Genomic DNA, 14,129 nt, shown 5'->3' on the forward strand with positions numbered 1-14,129 from the left:
AAACAATTTTGTTTAAATCTAATTATTATATAAAAACAATTTTAAAGCTAGTATTTGTTGTAATAATCTATTTTAACTTATATTTTTTCTATTATTTTATTTTATATTTAATCATCATTTAATCATCATGAAAGCATTATTTATCATTTAATCATCATGAAAGCATTATTTATCATTTCATTACATACAATTTTCTTTGTATGGGTTTTTCATCGTTAATTTAAGTTATTGAAATAAGAATTTGTTCATCATGTACCTCTACTTACTAATTTTTCACAATATCTCTATTATATTTATCTTACAACTTTGATATTCTATTTACTAATATAGTCATACAATTACTCCAATAATAGATAGAATTAAAACAACAATCATTTAGAAATAAACATTTTCTAAAAATTATATGAATTATTTTAAGAAGATTACAACAATTTTATGAAATTTTTTATCAATCGTTACGTATTTTACTTTTGTCCATTTTATAATTCGTATCTACTGAATAATGATGTACTTTGTAAAACATCAACAATACTATAACAAAAATACGTGATTTTAAAAGCGGTAATAAAAAGAGCAACAAAAAGACAAACGAAAGGCAAAGAGAGCAAAAGAGGTATGGCTAAGAAATAAAAACGACGTTATCCAATATAGGGAAATAATACAAGTTGGAAAAAAATAGAAACACAGATGATATTTTGGGGAAGTACAGTTTTAAAAACTTCAATAATGTTTCTTTTGTAATTATTTCCATTCTTTCCCATGAAAGCCTCAGTCTTTGGAAAACTTCAAAGAAAGGATATCTAATATTCTATATCAAAAAAGAAGTTTTGGTAGAGAAATTAGAAAAATGTTTATTATTATTTGGTATCAAAATATTCACTTAATATTATTAAATATCATATATCAGCATACAATTTTGTCAATTGAATATCATCAGTATAAACTAACAGTTTCGTGAATATTTTTCAAGTTGGATCGAACTAAAATCTATTTATGTTATTAAGCTCAGAAATTAAGTCGTCCATTTAAAAAAAAGCAAAAACTTACAAAAGAAATTGTAGTACGGTGAAACTTGAATGATTTCAAAATGTTAATTCTATAGTTTTCAATGTAACAGGACCATTTTCAGGAACGAAAAATTAATTATTTTGATATTACTTGACGTCACATCTGGACGTAAAATTTCCCACAGAATTTAGCCCATTAACGCTCAGGCGACACGTTTTTCGAACCCAGGTTTGGACGGCCAGTGCACGACGAATGCGTCTTCAAAAAATTCAGGATCCACTATACTCTATTTTTTCAAGGGTGCTCTTTCGAATAGCAATAGTTTCAAGTATCTAGACAAATGTTTATTCATAGATAATTCGAGTTTAACCTAAAAAAATGCAGATTTTGTACTTTGATTTTTTTTTCAATCCGGTTTGGAACACTTTACGGCTCTTTTACATGCTATTTTCTCACACCAATCGTGTTCTCGAACGTTGAATTTGAAAATGATCGAGAGCCGATGTCCATTCGAGCATTTATTTATTGCAAAATGTCGCCATAACTGCAAAATTTTTATTTAAAAGTTCATGAATTTTTTTCTCGCAAACGACTCCCTCTACGTAAATAATGGTAAGAATAAAAAGTGCTTAGAATTGGCTGAAGAGTACATCTGTGTTTTTTTTCGAAACGTTTCGAGCAATTTTTTGGTTTTTCAAAAATTGACAAATTGCAAAAATTCAAAAATTCAAAATGCAAAATTCAAAAATTACTCAAATCGGTCCGGGCATATTCAGGCGTATTCTTCAACTAATTCTAAACACTTTTTGTAATTACAATAATTTGCGTAGAATGGATTGTTTTTGAGAAAAAAATTATCTAAGTTTACTAGCAAGAAACGTCGTATGAGTAGGAAACGTCTTTAGCCATCATATACTCGTACTATGGATGTTGCCCGATTCTCACCACGGGGAAGTAGACGTCATCGAGCACCTTGTCTTTTTTTTGTTTTTTATTTTTTTTTATTTTTTTTTTAATTTTGAAATTTGTCAATTTTTGAAAAACCAAAAAATTGCTCGAAACGTTTCGAAAAAAAAACAGATGTATTCTTCAGCCAATTCTAAGCATTTTTTATTATTTTTTAAGCATTTTTATTCTTACCATTATTTACGTAGAGGGAGTCGTTTGCGAGAAAAAAATTCATGAACTTTTAAATAAAAATTATGCAGTTATGGCGACATTTTGCAATAAATAAATGCTCGAATGGACATCGGCTCTCGATCATTTTCAAATTCAACGTTCGAGAACACGATTGGTGTGAGAAAATAGTATGTAAAAGAGCCGTAAAGTGTTCCAAACCGGATTGAAAAAAAAATCAAAGTACAAAATCTGCATTTTTTTAGGTTAAACTCGAATTATCTATGAATAAACATTTGTCTAGATACTTGAAACTATTGCTATTCGAAAGAGCACCCTTGAAAAAATAGAGTATAGTGGATCCTGAATTTTTTGAAGACGCATTCGTCGTGCACTGGCCGTCCAAACCTGGGTTCGAAAAACGTGTCGCCTGAGCGTCAATGGGTTAAATCTACAACATAAAATAAGGACTGCTAGCAAAAATTTTTAAGTAGAGTCTGATTTAGAACCGTTTTTAACAATGAACCTAAAGATCGAGTTTTCTATTCGAAAAACAGAAAAAATTGCAAAAGAAACATTATTGAAGTTTAAAAAACTGTTTCCTCAACAAATCTTCAGATATTTCCATCTTTTTTGTCTACATATGTCATACATATATATACATTAGGAGCTTTTTACTCGCCCCGCCCGCCAACTTGCTAGGTAAGAAAAATTGGCATTAATAGATTAAATATGATTCAGTTATTCTAATACCAATTATGTTTTCTGAATCTTAGTAGATCGTAATGGTATCATAATATTGAAACTGTATATCAAATTTTGCTAATTCCCTTTTTTTTTGTACGGGAATTAATAAATGAGAAGATGAAGGATGGGGGGGGGGGTGAGGCTATGGCAATCAGGTGCCTTGTAGAGGTAATAACGACCACAAAATTTGTATTCTAAACAATGCAAGTTTATTTTGTTGATTCAGCCGGCATAAAAAACCCCAGTGGGCCAGTTAAATTTACAAATAAAGAAAAGAAATACAATTAATAAAAAACTAACTACTAACGAGAAGAGAGAGAGAGACAAAACTAAATTAAATTAAATGCGCAGCGATTAAATGGCATGCAATACTTAGAACTCGTCGCACCGTCATGAGTGGCCACTCTCTTTTATACCGTTTTTACAGCCAAAAACACACTCCGACTATTAGGGAGGATGCCTCCAGAGAAAAGGCACGGTGTAGCCCCAACGTCTTAGGAACGGGTACAGCCCTTGCCACACCGTCGCCTGAGACTAAACAACAGGCCTGATGGCCGCAGGATTGGAGGTCACTCTGGAGAATATAGAGTATTCTCCGCTTGAGGGGACAACACTTCTGCCCTCAGCCCCTAGCGTAGTTGTACTTGGCCAACTGTGACAATTGACAGACACAGACACACGTGGATACACAACTATACACACATACACAAAGTCCGATAACGCACAAGCTAGTTAATCTTCAGGCGGCACACAATAATAAATATGCTATCGTTCGATAGCGCACAGAGTGATTCTACACGGAGCTCTTTAATCCGATTAACGACCGTTCGCAACGAACTCCTTACTAGGAGTACTAGGACTAACTCCACTTCCCAAATTGACGGTTGTCATAGCTGTGCCCACGAAGAATTGGCCCATTAGCGTAGCGTGGAGGGTTTTAAGGTGCAGGTCTCAAATTAGTCTTAGCACCTTTCGCTGCGTTTTCTCATAATGACGCAGCTTTTTCTGAGTTTCCCCCGAATGAGCAGTTGGAGGCAATATGCGCTACACGTGTGTCGTGCGCTTACGGTCCTGCAGAAAAAACATGCAGAGCGCATATGTCGCGAAAAAAAACATTATATTACATTTTCAGCAAACAGAATGACGAATATTGTAGTAAAAGTCAACATTCTAAATGAAAACCTTTTGATACTCACAATGCAGACAATGGCTCCTAATTACCGCATAATTAACATTTTATGGAGAAAATTGAATTAAAAAGAAGAAGCGGAGTGTAAGCGGAGTATTTATGTAAACATTTTATAAATTCAATACATAAAATCATAAATTTAATTACATAAATTTTAGTGAAAAAATATTTTCGTAAATCCCCATAAAACTTAGTTTTAAAGTTTTAATATGTTAGAACTTACTACATTATTTTCGAAACATGTATGGTATGTGTGTGTGTTTGTGTATGTGTAAGCATACAAACGCATTTAATAAATTTCTTAAAATTAATGTAAAATGGGGATTTCATGAAAATATTTTTTCACTAAAATTTATGTAATTGAATTTACGAATTGTTTATGAATTGATAAAATATTTACCATTGTAATGTATTCATATTAGTTCCAATTTTATTGCTTATATACTCTCCTTTAAGTTATTCGTGCAGATACGAATTAATTTTTTAAGCCACTTTCGAAGTTTTTTCTACAGAGGGTACCAAAGACGATGACTTTCCTCCAATCATTTATCTAAAATGTAAATAACAAATGCTCGAAAAAATTATGTTCGACAAATATTCATACTTAAAGTGCGACTAATCTATCTTGGAATATTTCGAGCAGTTATTTCTTTAACAAAATATTAAAAAGCCAACTGTCATTACTAGTTGTCATTTATGTTTACATTCACGATGAAAAAGTAACAATATGTTATCGCATCTCATAATCAAACTAACCTAAGGAACATCATTGTTTTCAATTTCTTTACGAAAAAATCCAACACATTCCAAAATAATAAAATATTCATCAGTTCGTCTGCATTTCAATGTTGCTTTTACTTAAACGAGTTTTTAAAATATCATTCAAACTGTTTATAGAATTTATGTTTAGTAACATCTTTCTAATGTGATATATATACTGTTAAACAAAAGTTCAAGCATTTTATCTTGTATCACAGTTTAATATGGTTTTATTTTAGTGGTATTATAAAAAAAGTTTAAAACTGATAAATAAATGATAATTACTTATTACACAATAATTCAGTTTTGAACATTCGAGATGAAGGCGGTATGAGTATTATTTGTTTATTAGATCAGCACCTATAATTTAAGATTTGTCGGACAGTTATTTTAGATTTTTGGGGGTGTTGAGCATTTTATGGTAAAATCCAATGTGCAAATATGTTTTAAGATTTCTGTAAATTTTGACATGCAAGTATCTCTACAGCTTACAATGTTGTAGATTATTGGCTATTCGTGTAAGAGCACCGGAGCTTTCGTTAGATAGTTAATTGCATTACATTTGAAAAATCGTTTGTCATTGTTTCGTACAGACCCTCGTGCTAATTGCAGACGATGCCAGGCACCTTGTTAGCATATCAGAACACCTATGCGTTCTTTATATGCTACCGGTTATTTGCAGTCATTTTATGGACGTGGTGAATCCAACAACAAGTCTTGGTTAACGCTTTAATTTATACTACCTCTCTGTAACTTGCCTCTAATATAATTCCATAGATTGCGTTGAGTATTTATTTTGCCGCAATAATTCCATATCAGGTAGCTGCTATTGCCGACGAGTGGTCAAGCGATGCTCCGCGATGATATAACATACCTGCGACAAGACGATTGATAATCCGAATTAATATATCTGGTTCGAGCGATTGGCTCTTCCATAATGATTCTTTATAAACCCAGCTATAATCATCGTATTGTACGCAAAAAAATTTTTTTTTTACACCGATACTCTTTACAGATTTGCCGCATAAATTCTATTGTTGCCTAATGCTATCCAATAAAAAAAATTTTTTTTTAATTTATTTAAAATAAAATAAAATTGGATAGTATCTTGAAGATATCTCACTACTCGATTATTCAGTTTATACATGTTAAAAGTTAATATAGTTTGAGATGTGAAAATAATAATTTTCAAAATCATTTTGTACTGATTAATGAATAATAGATTGAATAAAATTACATTGAAAGAATTCAGCAGCCGTTGCTGGTAACACGTTCTAGAAAATTCCAAAGCTTCAACTTTGATGGATATCCCTAAATTTCTGTTTATATATGTGTTATTGCTGTATGATATTTTTTGCAAGAGATTTATTTTTGAATTACCTTTATTTACAATCTGTAAACAAAACGACAATGAGTAAATTTTATAAAAATACAATTAGTAATAATATTATACATGAATATACTTCTCCAGTGTTACGTATCATATAATTATACTTCTGTATACAGTTTCTATTATTTCTTTTAGAGTTGTTATTTTTGTGTTTTTTCTAATTGTGATTTCTAACAAATCACGGTGCATTCGGTTAGGATCTTAAGGCTTCATTTAAAAATCTTTCAATAATATTATTGCTTGATTTTATTGCCTGCCCCATATTTGGATTCCATAAGTCTATATTCAAATAGTTATGCAGTTATATATTAATAATTTATTGTTAATTGAATGTTTTGTTTTTCTGCCTAATAACCAGTAAACTTTTCGTAACTGTAAGTTAAGATGTTACCGCTTGGTCGAGGTAAAGTCTTATCACGTAAACATTTACAAGAGATTAACAGGTAAAAAATCTGGAAAATAAAACAAATAAAGGTTAAGACTTGATATAGATGTAAGGTTCGTCTATTCAAATCCGGAACGAAAATCGTGCGTGTTATTTTTATAAAAGTTATGCATGATGACAAAGTGAAAAATGAGACGAGTAAGGTATTGAGCACTACTCGATAATGCTGGATGCAGAGAATGTGGCTAGCAGCTGACTGGCATTGCAGTGTATATTTATTTGGCGACTGGCCTGAATCGTATACTGGATCGTATACTCAAGCAGTGAATAAGTCAAGCAGTTGATTACAAAAGATTGGCGAAGATGCAAGCGAGAATTGCATAAGTATTGGGCGTAAGCGCCAGTGTAGTAGAAATAACGGAGGTGTATTGGACGGCGGTGCAGCAGTAATTTACTCGAGGGCGCGTATAGTACGCGCAGCGTTGCACGGCGCTGCGCGGCAGCGGGCTGCGGGTCGCGGGAGGAGTCAGCGGCCGCAGGTACGCACAGTAGCGGGGAGCCGCTTCTCTAGTCGGCGAGCCGGGAGTCGCAGTCAGTCGGGCGAAGCGCGTCGGCCAAGTTGCGCAACTGCTGTGCGAGCACCGAGTGCGAGCTTGCGACTTGCGAATCGCGCAGCGTCTTGGCAGTGCGTGTTTACATCCACAGGTTGCTGAGCCTGTGCGAAGTTCGGCCTGCAGAGGCGAGGGCGGCTCGCGAGCTTGCAGCGGGACGAGGCGGCGCGCACAAGCCCAGGATGACCGAGGTGCAACAGAAGCTGGGGGATGCTGCCGCGAGACTCGGCAGCTCGCACCTACCGCACACAGGTCAGCCAGTCAGCTCCGCTTCGGATTCCCATATCCGCCGCGTTCGCTTCGCTCTCGGCGATTCGTCCTTCTCGAGTGCACTCTGCTCCCTGCCCTGGCTAAGCCTCGCTCTGGCGATTCGGCGAGCGAGATGAAAAGCTCCGAGGGCAGAGTTCACGACAAAGGGGCTCCACGGCGAGCGAGCGAGAGCGAGAGGGAAAGGGAGCGCGCAGCAGCCGCCGCAGCGGATCGATGCGGAGATTCTGGAAATGTCGGGGAAATCTGGTGCGCGCGCGTCCCGGCGAAAATGCGCACAGCAGCGGCGGCGGCAGCAGCAGCTTGCGTAACCCGACTAGCTGTTCGCCAAGATGACGCGAGCTCGGCCGAGTTATTTAGCCCGACTATACTTACGGATCAGGTGTGCATTTATCTGTTGCGCACCGCCGCCGCCGCCGCCGCCGCCGCCGCCGCCGTTACTGACACACCTGCGAGGCCCGATATGAGCAACTCATAAGTGCTTGGCCACTGTTACGCGAACCGCGCCGAGCCTTTAAATCTCACTTAATCCGATCCAAATCAACTGTTATTATGGTAATGCCAACCGTGGTGCGAGCGTTCGAGTGAACAGTTTGGCTTGAAACCATCTCTTTCTGTCAACGGCTCTCGTCAATTTTGCAGTACACTCTGCGTTTGCCCTCCATTTTCTACAAATCTCGAATATCTTGTAATGTATTTTGTACACGTGTGTGCTCATTTTCTGGTGCTTCTTCTTATCTTATCTCGCAGTCTCTTCGACTTTGAAAATGAGGTGAGCAGATCACTGAAAATGTTAGATAACATGATGTTTATTGCTAGAAAACGATGGATGCTCGAGATTATTGTACTGATATTTAGCAAACTGAGAAAAGTTTGTCGTTGAAATGAGGTGATGCGTCCAATGCCTCGCTAAATTTGTCAATCAAATCTAGCTTAGTTCGTACGTGTACAGTTTGCTCTTGGCAGCAGAAAAAAGATACGTATCGCGGCGCCCTCTGACTAAATGAACTCGCTAACGACTACACACATAGAGCTGGTTTGATAATTGGCAGAAAACCGTCGTTAATTAAAAGTACTTTCGGTCATATCATTGTTAATGCTGTCTACACGTAGGGCTCATTGTTGTCTTGTCAACTAGTTGTCCATTTAGACTGATTCTACGTTCGACACCTTCTAATCAATAGTTTTTGACAATTAAAATTTTTGTTTTCTTTCCTTACAATCTTCAATAATTCCCTTTAGCTAGTTTTTGCGATCTTTGACAAACAGAAAAAATTACCAGTGATGATAAAATTACCAAGTGAATGTAAGGACATCGCAGAAAAGAGCGGATTGTTAATAGAAAACTGAACAAATCTTTGACATGGATCAAATTGCAGATTCGAATAAAGGCTAGCTGAATAAGAGGCGTTGAAGAAGGAGCAGCAAGGCGCACGATAAGCAGTAGATAGAGATGATTGACAAGTATGACCGAAGGAAAGATAAGGTGATACGTTATAAAATGAATTGGCGTGCGCTAAGAGAGCGAGACTCGGAGCAAGATTAGAGAAGTGTTGATCAAGAAAGCCCGTGGCGCGTTGGCGAATTGGTAGCTGAGAGAGAGAGAGAGAGAGAGAGAGAGAGAGAGAGAGCGGCGCGTATGCATTAGTTGCGTATGTAGGCCACTGGTCTTGAAGGGCATTAGACTCACTGAAAAACTAAAAATCTACCACGTAGAGTTTCCTATCAAGAATACGCAGCCGTATCAATGATTACGTTCGATTAACTACACTACATGGTCATTTTGTTTCTTTGCAACAATCGCCTTTCCAAATGTCGCTGCCTCTAGTATTCGGAACGAATCACTTTGCCCAGTCAAACAAAACTATTCCACGGTTATTATTTATAGTTCGCGTGTTCAATTGTCGTGCGAAACAACGTGTATCCAGTGCCAACATTTCGAAGTACCATTTTCTTAGAAGACGATTACTTGTTTTTATTTCACGAATAGCAATCTCAGAAACATCTTCCCATAAACACAATATTTTTAATACTGAATCCACAACAACGCTTTGTAGCTTATCATCATTCTTGTAAATAAACGTAGATTGTTTGAACAGCACTAAATAAATTAATTAGCGATCCAGTTATTTCATTCTCCATGAAAACTTTCTTTGAATTATGCCCACTAGCAATCTTATCTTGTTTTACGAGTTTTACTCGTACAACGTCTTGTTGCTTTGTAAGGACGTGTGATCGATGCTCCTAGCTGTAACTTTCTTTCACTTTGCTTTCTCATTTCGATTAATTTTTTATTGGCTTTTACTAGAATTGACCTTTCCGTATTTTATACATAATACAATTAATAGCCAATGATCAGAAAAGTGACTATCTGACTGTTAGCAATACCGCCAAGCGAACTTCGTTAATTGTACGGCAATGCTCAGTAGAAAGAGAAAACAAACTTCGAGTTATTTGCCAATTGAATTTGATCATTCTCGTTGAGGCTAGTTTGATGTGGATCGTTTATTATATCTAGTTTCATGAAGTTCCGAAAAAAAAAACAAAAAACTTATACCCAATTACAGATCAGATACAAGTACGAATGAAAGCTACACCGATCGAGAAACGATGGGCGCGTAGGCGAGGCTCGCTGGTACGAATTGTGCAATTGTCATTTGGTATCTTTACTGCTGCAAACAACGGTATTATTTCGGACGCGAGTCTTTCAAGAAGTCAATGAATGCCGAGCAATTCGATAGATTACCTTAATATATATAATTGCATATTAAATCTATTTTTTTGAAAATTTGCTTTTTTCTTCGTCAATAAATCTAACAAGAAGTTTGATTTTTTTTTGTAAATTTTCTTCAATACTTTAAACTAAGAGGTAATCTCATAAGTTAACATGAACAAATAAACTTCAATAGAAATATTCGTTTGAATTCTTATACGTAAAGTCCGCGACGACCGGCATAAGGTCAATTGTGCCTTCTAGCAACCTTATCTTGTTTTACGAGTTTTACAACGTCTTGTTGCCTTGTAAGGACGTATGATATGTCTAGGTATATGTCTGTTATTTGAACGTTTCTATATTACATTTTTGTTGATTTGTACAACTTATATAGGGGATTAATATATTGGCGTTATAAATATAATTGCGTTACAAGTATAAATTAAATTAGCATAAGATTTCACACAATTCTGTAACGTACTATAGATAATAATAGATTTGTGTTCGTGGTTTATAAACAATTGAAACAAAATAATAAAGACAATGCTGTAATACAGAGCAAATATTCAAAAATTATTTGTAAAGAAACAGCTTTACAAAAGAAAACAGCCCAAAAGAGCCGAAGTAGATCCAATACCATTGTATTAACGAACAATATATCGTATCATAATCATTATTTTGTGTATCACGCTCACTTGATACGAAATCGGGAAGACACATTTTTCCGCACTATATACGTTTTTTTTTGTGTAATACATATGTATGTAGAAAGTGCATAACATAGACTCTTCATAATATTACCAAATAGAAACCGTATTAACTCTTTTTTATAAGAAAAATTTGTTTGATAAATATCGAAAGACTCAGAAGCGAAGTTATAACCTAATATTTACATGATGACACAATGTCATGATATTTCATTGAAATTTCAATGTAAAATATCAAATAAACTTGGAATTTGAACGGTATAATTTTTTAATAACATTTTATTTTTTATCGAAAAAATTTGATTTTAATTTTTATTTGATAAATACTATTAAAACTCTTTAATTATTTTGAAAGTCATTTTCAGAAGATAAACAAGTAACTAAATTGAACAATTGTAGCTACAAGATAATTAAGCCGACAATTAAAATTAAGATACACTCTTATAAATATATATACAACAACTTCTGTTTGTAAAATTTGATAATTTGATATTGACGAAACATCGATTAATTGAAGGCAACCGTTGACGAACTGATGACTGATTGTGTTACAGTTATTTGGCGCAACTAAAATAAATCTACTAGTTGTTTCATTGCAGTCCTAAAATAATACTAGATTTGTGATGATGGTATTAATCGTAGCTATACTCTGCAAAGCTTATATCAAAGTAGCGGCATTTGAAATTCACGTGATGTACGTGTAGAACTAACCCGGTAATGGATCTCTAATAATAATTGGACTACTGATCGGAGATAAACAGAAAAATCTCAAGCTGACACGTACACTTGTGTAAACAAGAGTTGGATTGTGCGAGTGGTGGTCGAGGAGCTGGAACATCGAAAGGCTCGTAGTGGTAGGCTTAAGTTGCCGAACGAGTGACCGAGCGTAAAGTTGGCGGTGCTTGCTCTGAGAAAAGGAGAAAGTGGAGACGAAGGTAATGAAAGAGTGGCGGCGCGGGCGTCGGCGGGGATGCCGAAAAAAGGAATTGAGAACCGGCTCGAATTGACAGCGAAATCAATGGTATTGCCGAGCGCGCTCGAGCGGCGCCGCACGCGCGTATCGCGCGTCGGCATCGCGCGCGCCGCAGCCGCGGCATGCTGAGCTTCCACGAGCGCCGAACAAGCGTCTTTGGTCTTGCTGCTCGACCGCGATGTACGTGATAAGATGCATTTGCTCGAGCTGCCAAGCAAGCGCCGCGTGATCTGGCCTAATCATAACAGACGCGCTCTTTGTGTCTTCATTCTGGGCTATTCATCAATTATTACTGATACTGATTGGCACTGTTGCTAGGGATGCTGGGGCACAACAACCCCTCTACATTTTCAGCAAGCTCCCCTACTAGTTACATTTTCAACAATTCCACTGATTGTTGGACAAAATACATTATTCTGTCTGTTTAATCAGAAGTGTTTGTCAAACGACTCTTTCAAATCTTACGAATAATACTTGGACAAGTTCATCCGGTTTTACTTGAATTCTAAGAATTGGACAAGCGTCGATGCACAGTACATTAGCACTTCAAAGAAAAGCTAAAATCATGTGAGATTTTATTTAGGAATTTGACTTTTTATGCGAAAATCAGCCAACTCAGTCATAAATACATGATAGATTAATGACATCATCAGCAGATCGACTCTCAAACATACTATCTTGTTTTCGTTCTCGAATCACGTTCTCCCCCTCTCCCGTCTCTCTAACTTTCCTTATCGTCTTTATACATAACATAAATGCTATTAAGTAGGCAAATCTAAAGGGCTCCAACTTTTACCTGTGCGTTTATTCACATCATATCGATCAAACTTTGCTGCCAAACGAGTTTTATGCTGTCGCTCTTTTCTTCTGCTGAAATCATTGATCCGCACCTATCCAATGTATATGTTAAGCTAGGAAGATGTCGCATCATAAATAAATACACCAATATTGAACACGGTATAAAACATCTGATCGTTTGGTTCATTGTTCCCTCGAGTCTTGATAATAATCGATTGAATAACAGCCAAAGATTGTATATAGATCATTCTAAACATTCAAACTAGCCTCTGTTTCTTCGATTTACAAGTCGATATTCGCTCATTTCTGTTAACGATGTTTTATCGATTATGTTTGTCTTTCCAAAATTAAAAAGTAAAAGTGTTCCATGCTGTTGGATGTAGAAGAAAAAAGAAATAGGAAGAGAATGAAGTAGGCAGGGTAGCACGCGACGCGCGAGGGAGGATCGTGCGTGCGAAGAGCTGGGAGTGGCTCGCATGACGCGAAGAAGAGGCGCGCGCCAACGCAGCTGCGGTTTCGAGGCGTCGCTTCGAGGCAGCGCGTTCACGTTCGTCGAAGGGCCTGCCGGTTTTCTGCTCTTGAGAGCCGGACGGCAATAAGACATCGAGCGCCCACGCCAACAGATTATTGCGCCCGGTAATTCTCAGTCGGACGCGAGATTATGCAACGCGACTGCAAGCTATGTATAATACGCGTGTGCGCGACACGAAAGCAGCCAAGTGCTCTAATGCACGCCGCGCCGACCTTGCTCGCACTGGCCTCCGTCAATGGCTGCGCTTCCTCCTGCGAGTGGCCCAATAAGCTCGGCCTAGGTCTAGCAAATGCTGCTCGCCTAAATTCTCATTCTTCCATAGGATGTTCAGCGAGGTCTGTCAGTCAGATTCATATCAGATCTTCGTCATCGCCATTTTTTATTAACGTTATCAGAGTCTCGTCGTTCCTCTGTCCATATGAAATTCATAGTCGTGAAACAAGAGAGCATTGGTCGACGTGACACGAGAAGAGACTAGACGGTGTGAGCGCACAGACTGACGTAAGCGAAAGTTGGCTTCTTATTAGCAGAGCTGCTTATGCTTTTACTCGGAACAGTCACTTGCGATTCGTAACTCTAAAAAATTATTCGCTATCTAAACCACGATGCGCAGTGTCTTTTCGAACGATGCTTATTCTCGATGGGCATGCGCGTATTACGGCCAAATGCTCGCACAGTGAGCATGAAAACGGTATCAAAATCCAATGGACTGCAACCATTGGAGATAGCCTCTGAGAATTCTATAGCTACTAAAGCTACTAAAGGGTTCAAATAAATTCAAGTAAACGCGCGTAGTTGCCGAACACTCGAATAATTTGGCAACGGTTGATTGCAGCAGTGGAAGAAAAAGACAGTAAATAATGAAGAAAGCTATCGCGGCCATTATCGAATGCACGCATGATCGGCAACAATCGTCGGAATGCTTCCGGCGTGG

The 14,129-nt window shown here is 37.0% G+C and overlaps 1 protein-coding gene across 1 annotated transcript in view; it reads left to right on the forward strand.

Annotated features, from left to right (window-relative positions):
• Positions 1 to 7,143: 7,143 nt before the first annotated feature.
• LOC131662778 (microtubule-associated protein tau) overlaps positions 7,144 to 14,129 on the forward strand; it is a 34,709-nt gene continuing 27,723 nt past the window's right edge. The window contains exon 1 of the mRNA XM_058932711.1: positions 7,144 to 7,457. Coding sequence (XP_058788694.1) covers positions 7,416 to 7,457 — 42 coding nt within the window. The 5' untranslated portion in view covers positions 7,144 to 7,415. The remainder of the gene's footprint in view (positions 7,458 to 14,129) is intronic.

Source organism: Phymastichus coffea, unplaced genomic scaffold, assembly GCF_024137745.1.
Source record: "Phymastichus coffea isolate CEN01 unplaced genomic scaffold, Cenicafe_Pcof_1.1 PCOF00001, whole genome shotgun sequence".
NCBI lineage: Eukaryota > Metazoa > Arthropoda > Insecta > Hymenoptera > Eulophidae > Phymastichus > Phymastichus coffea.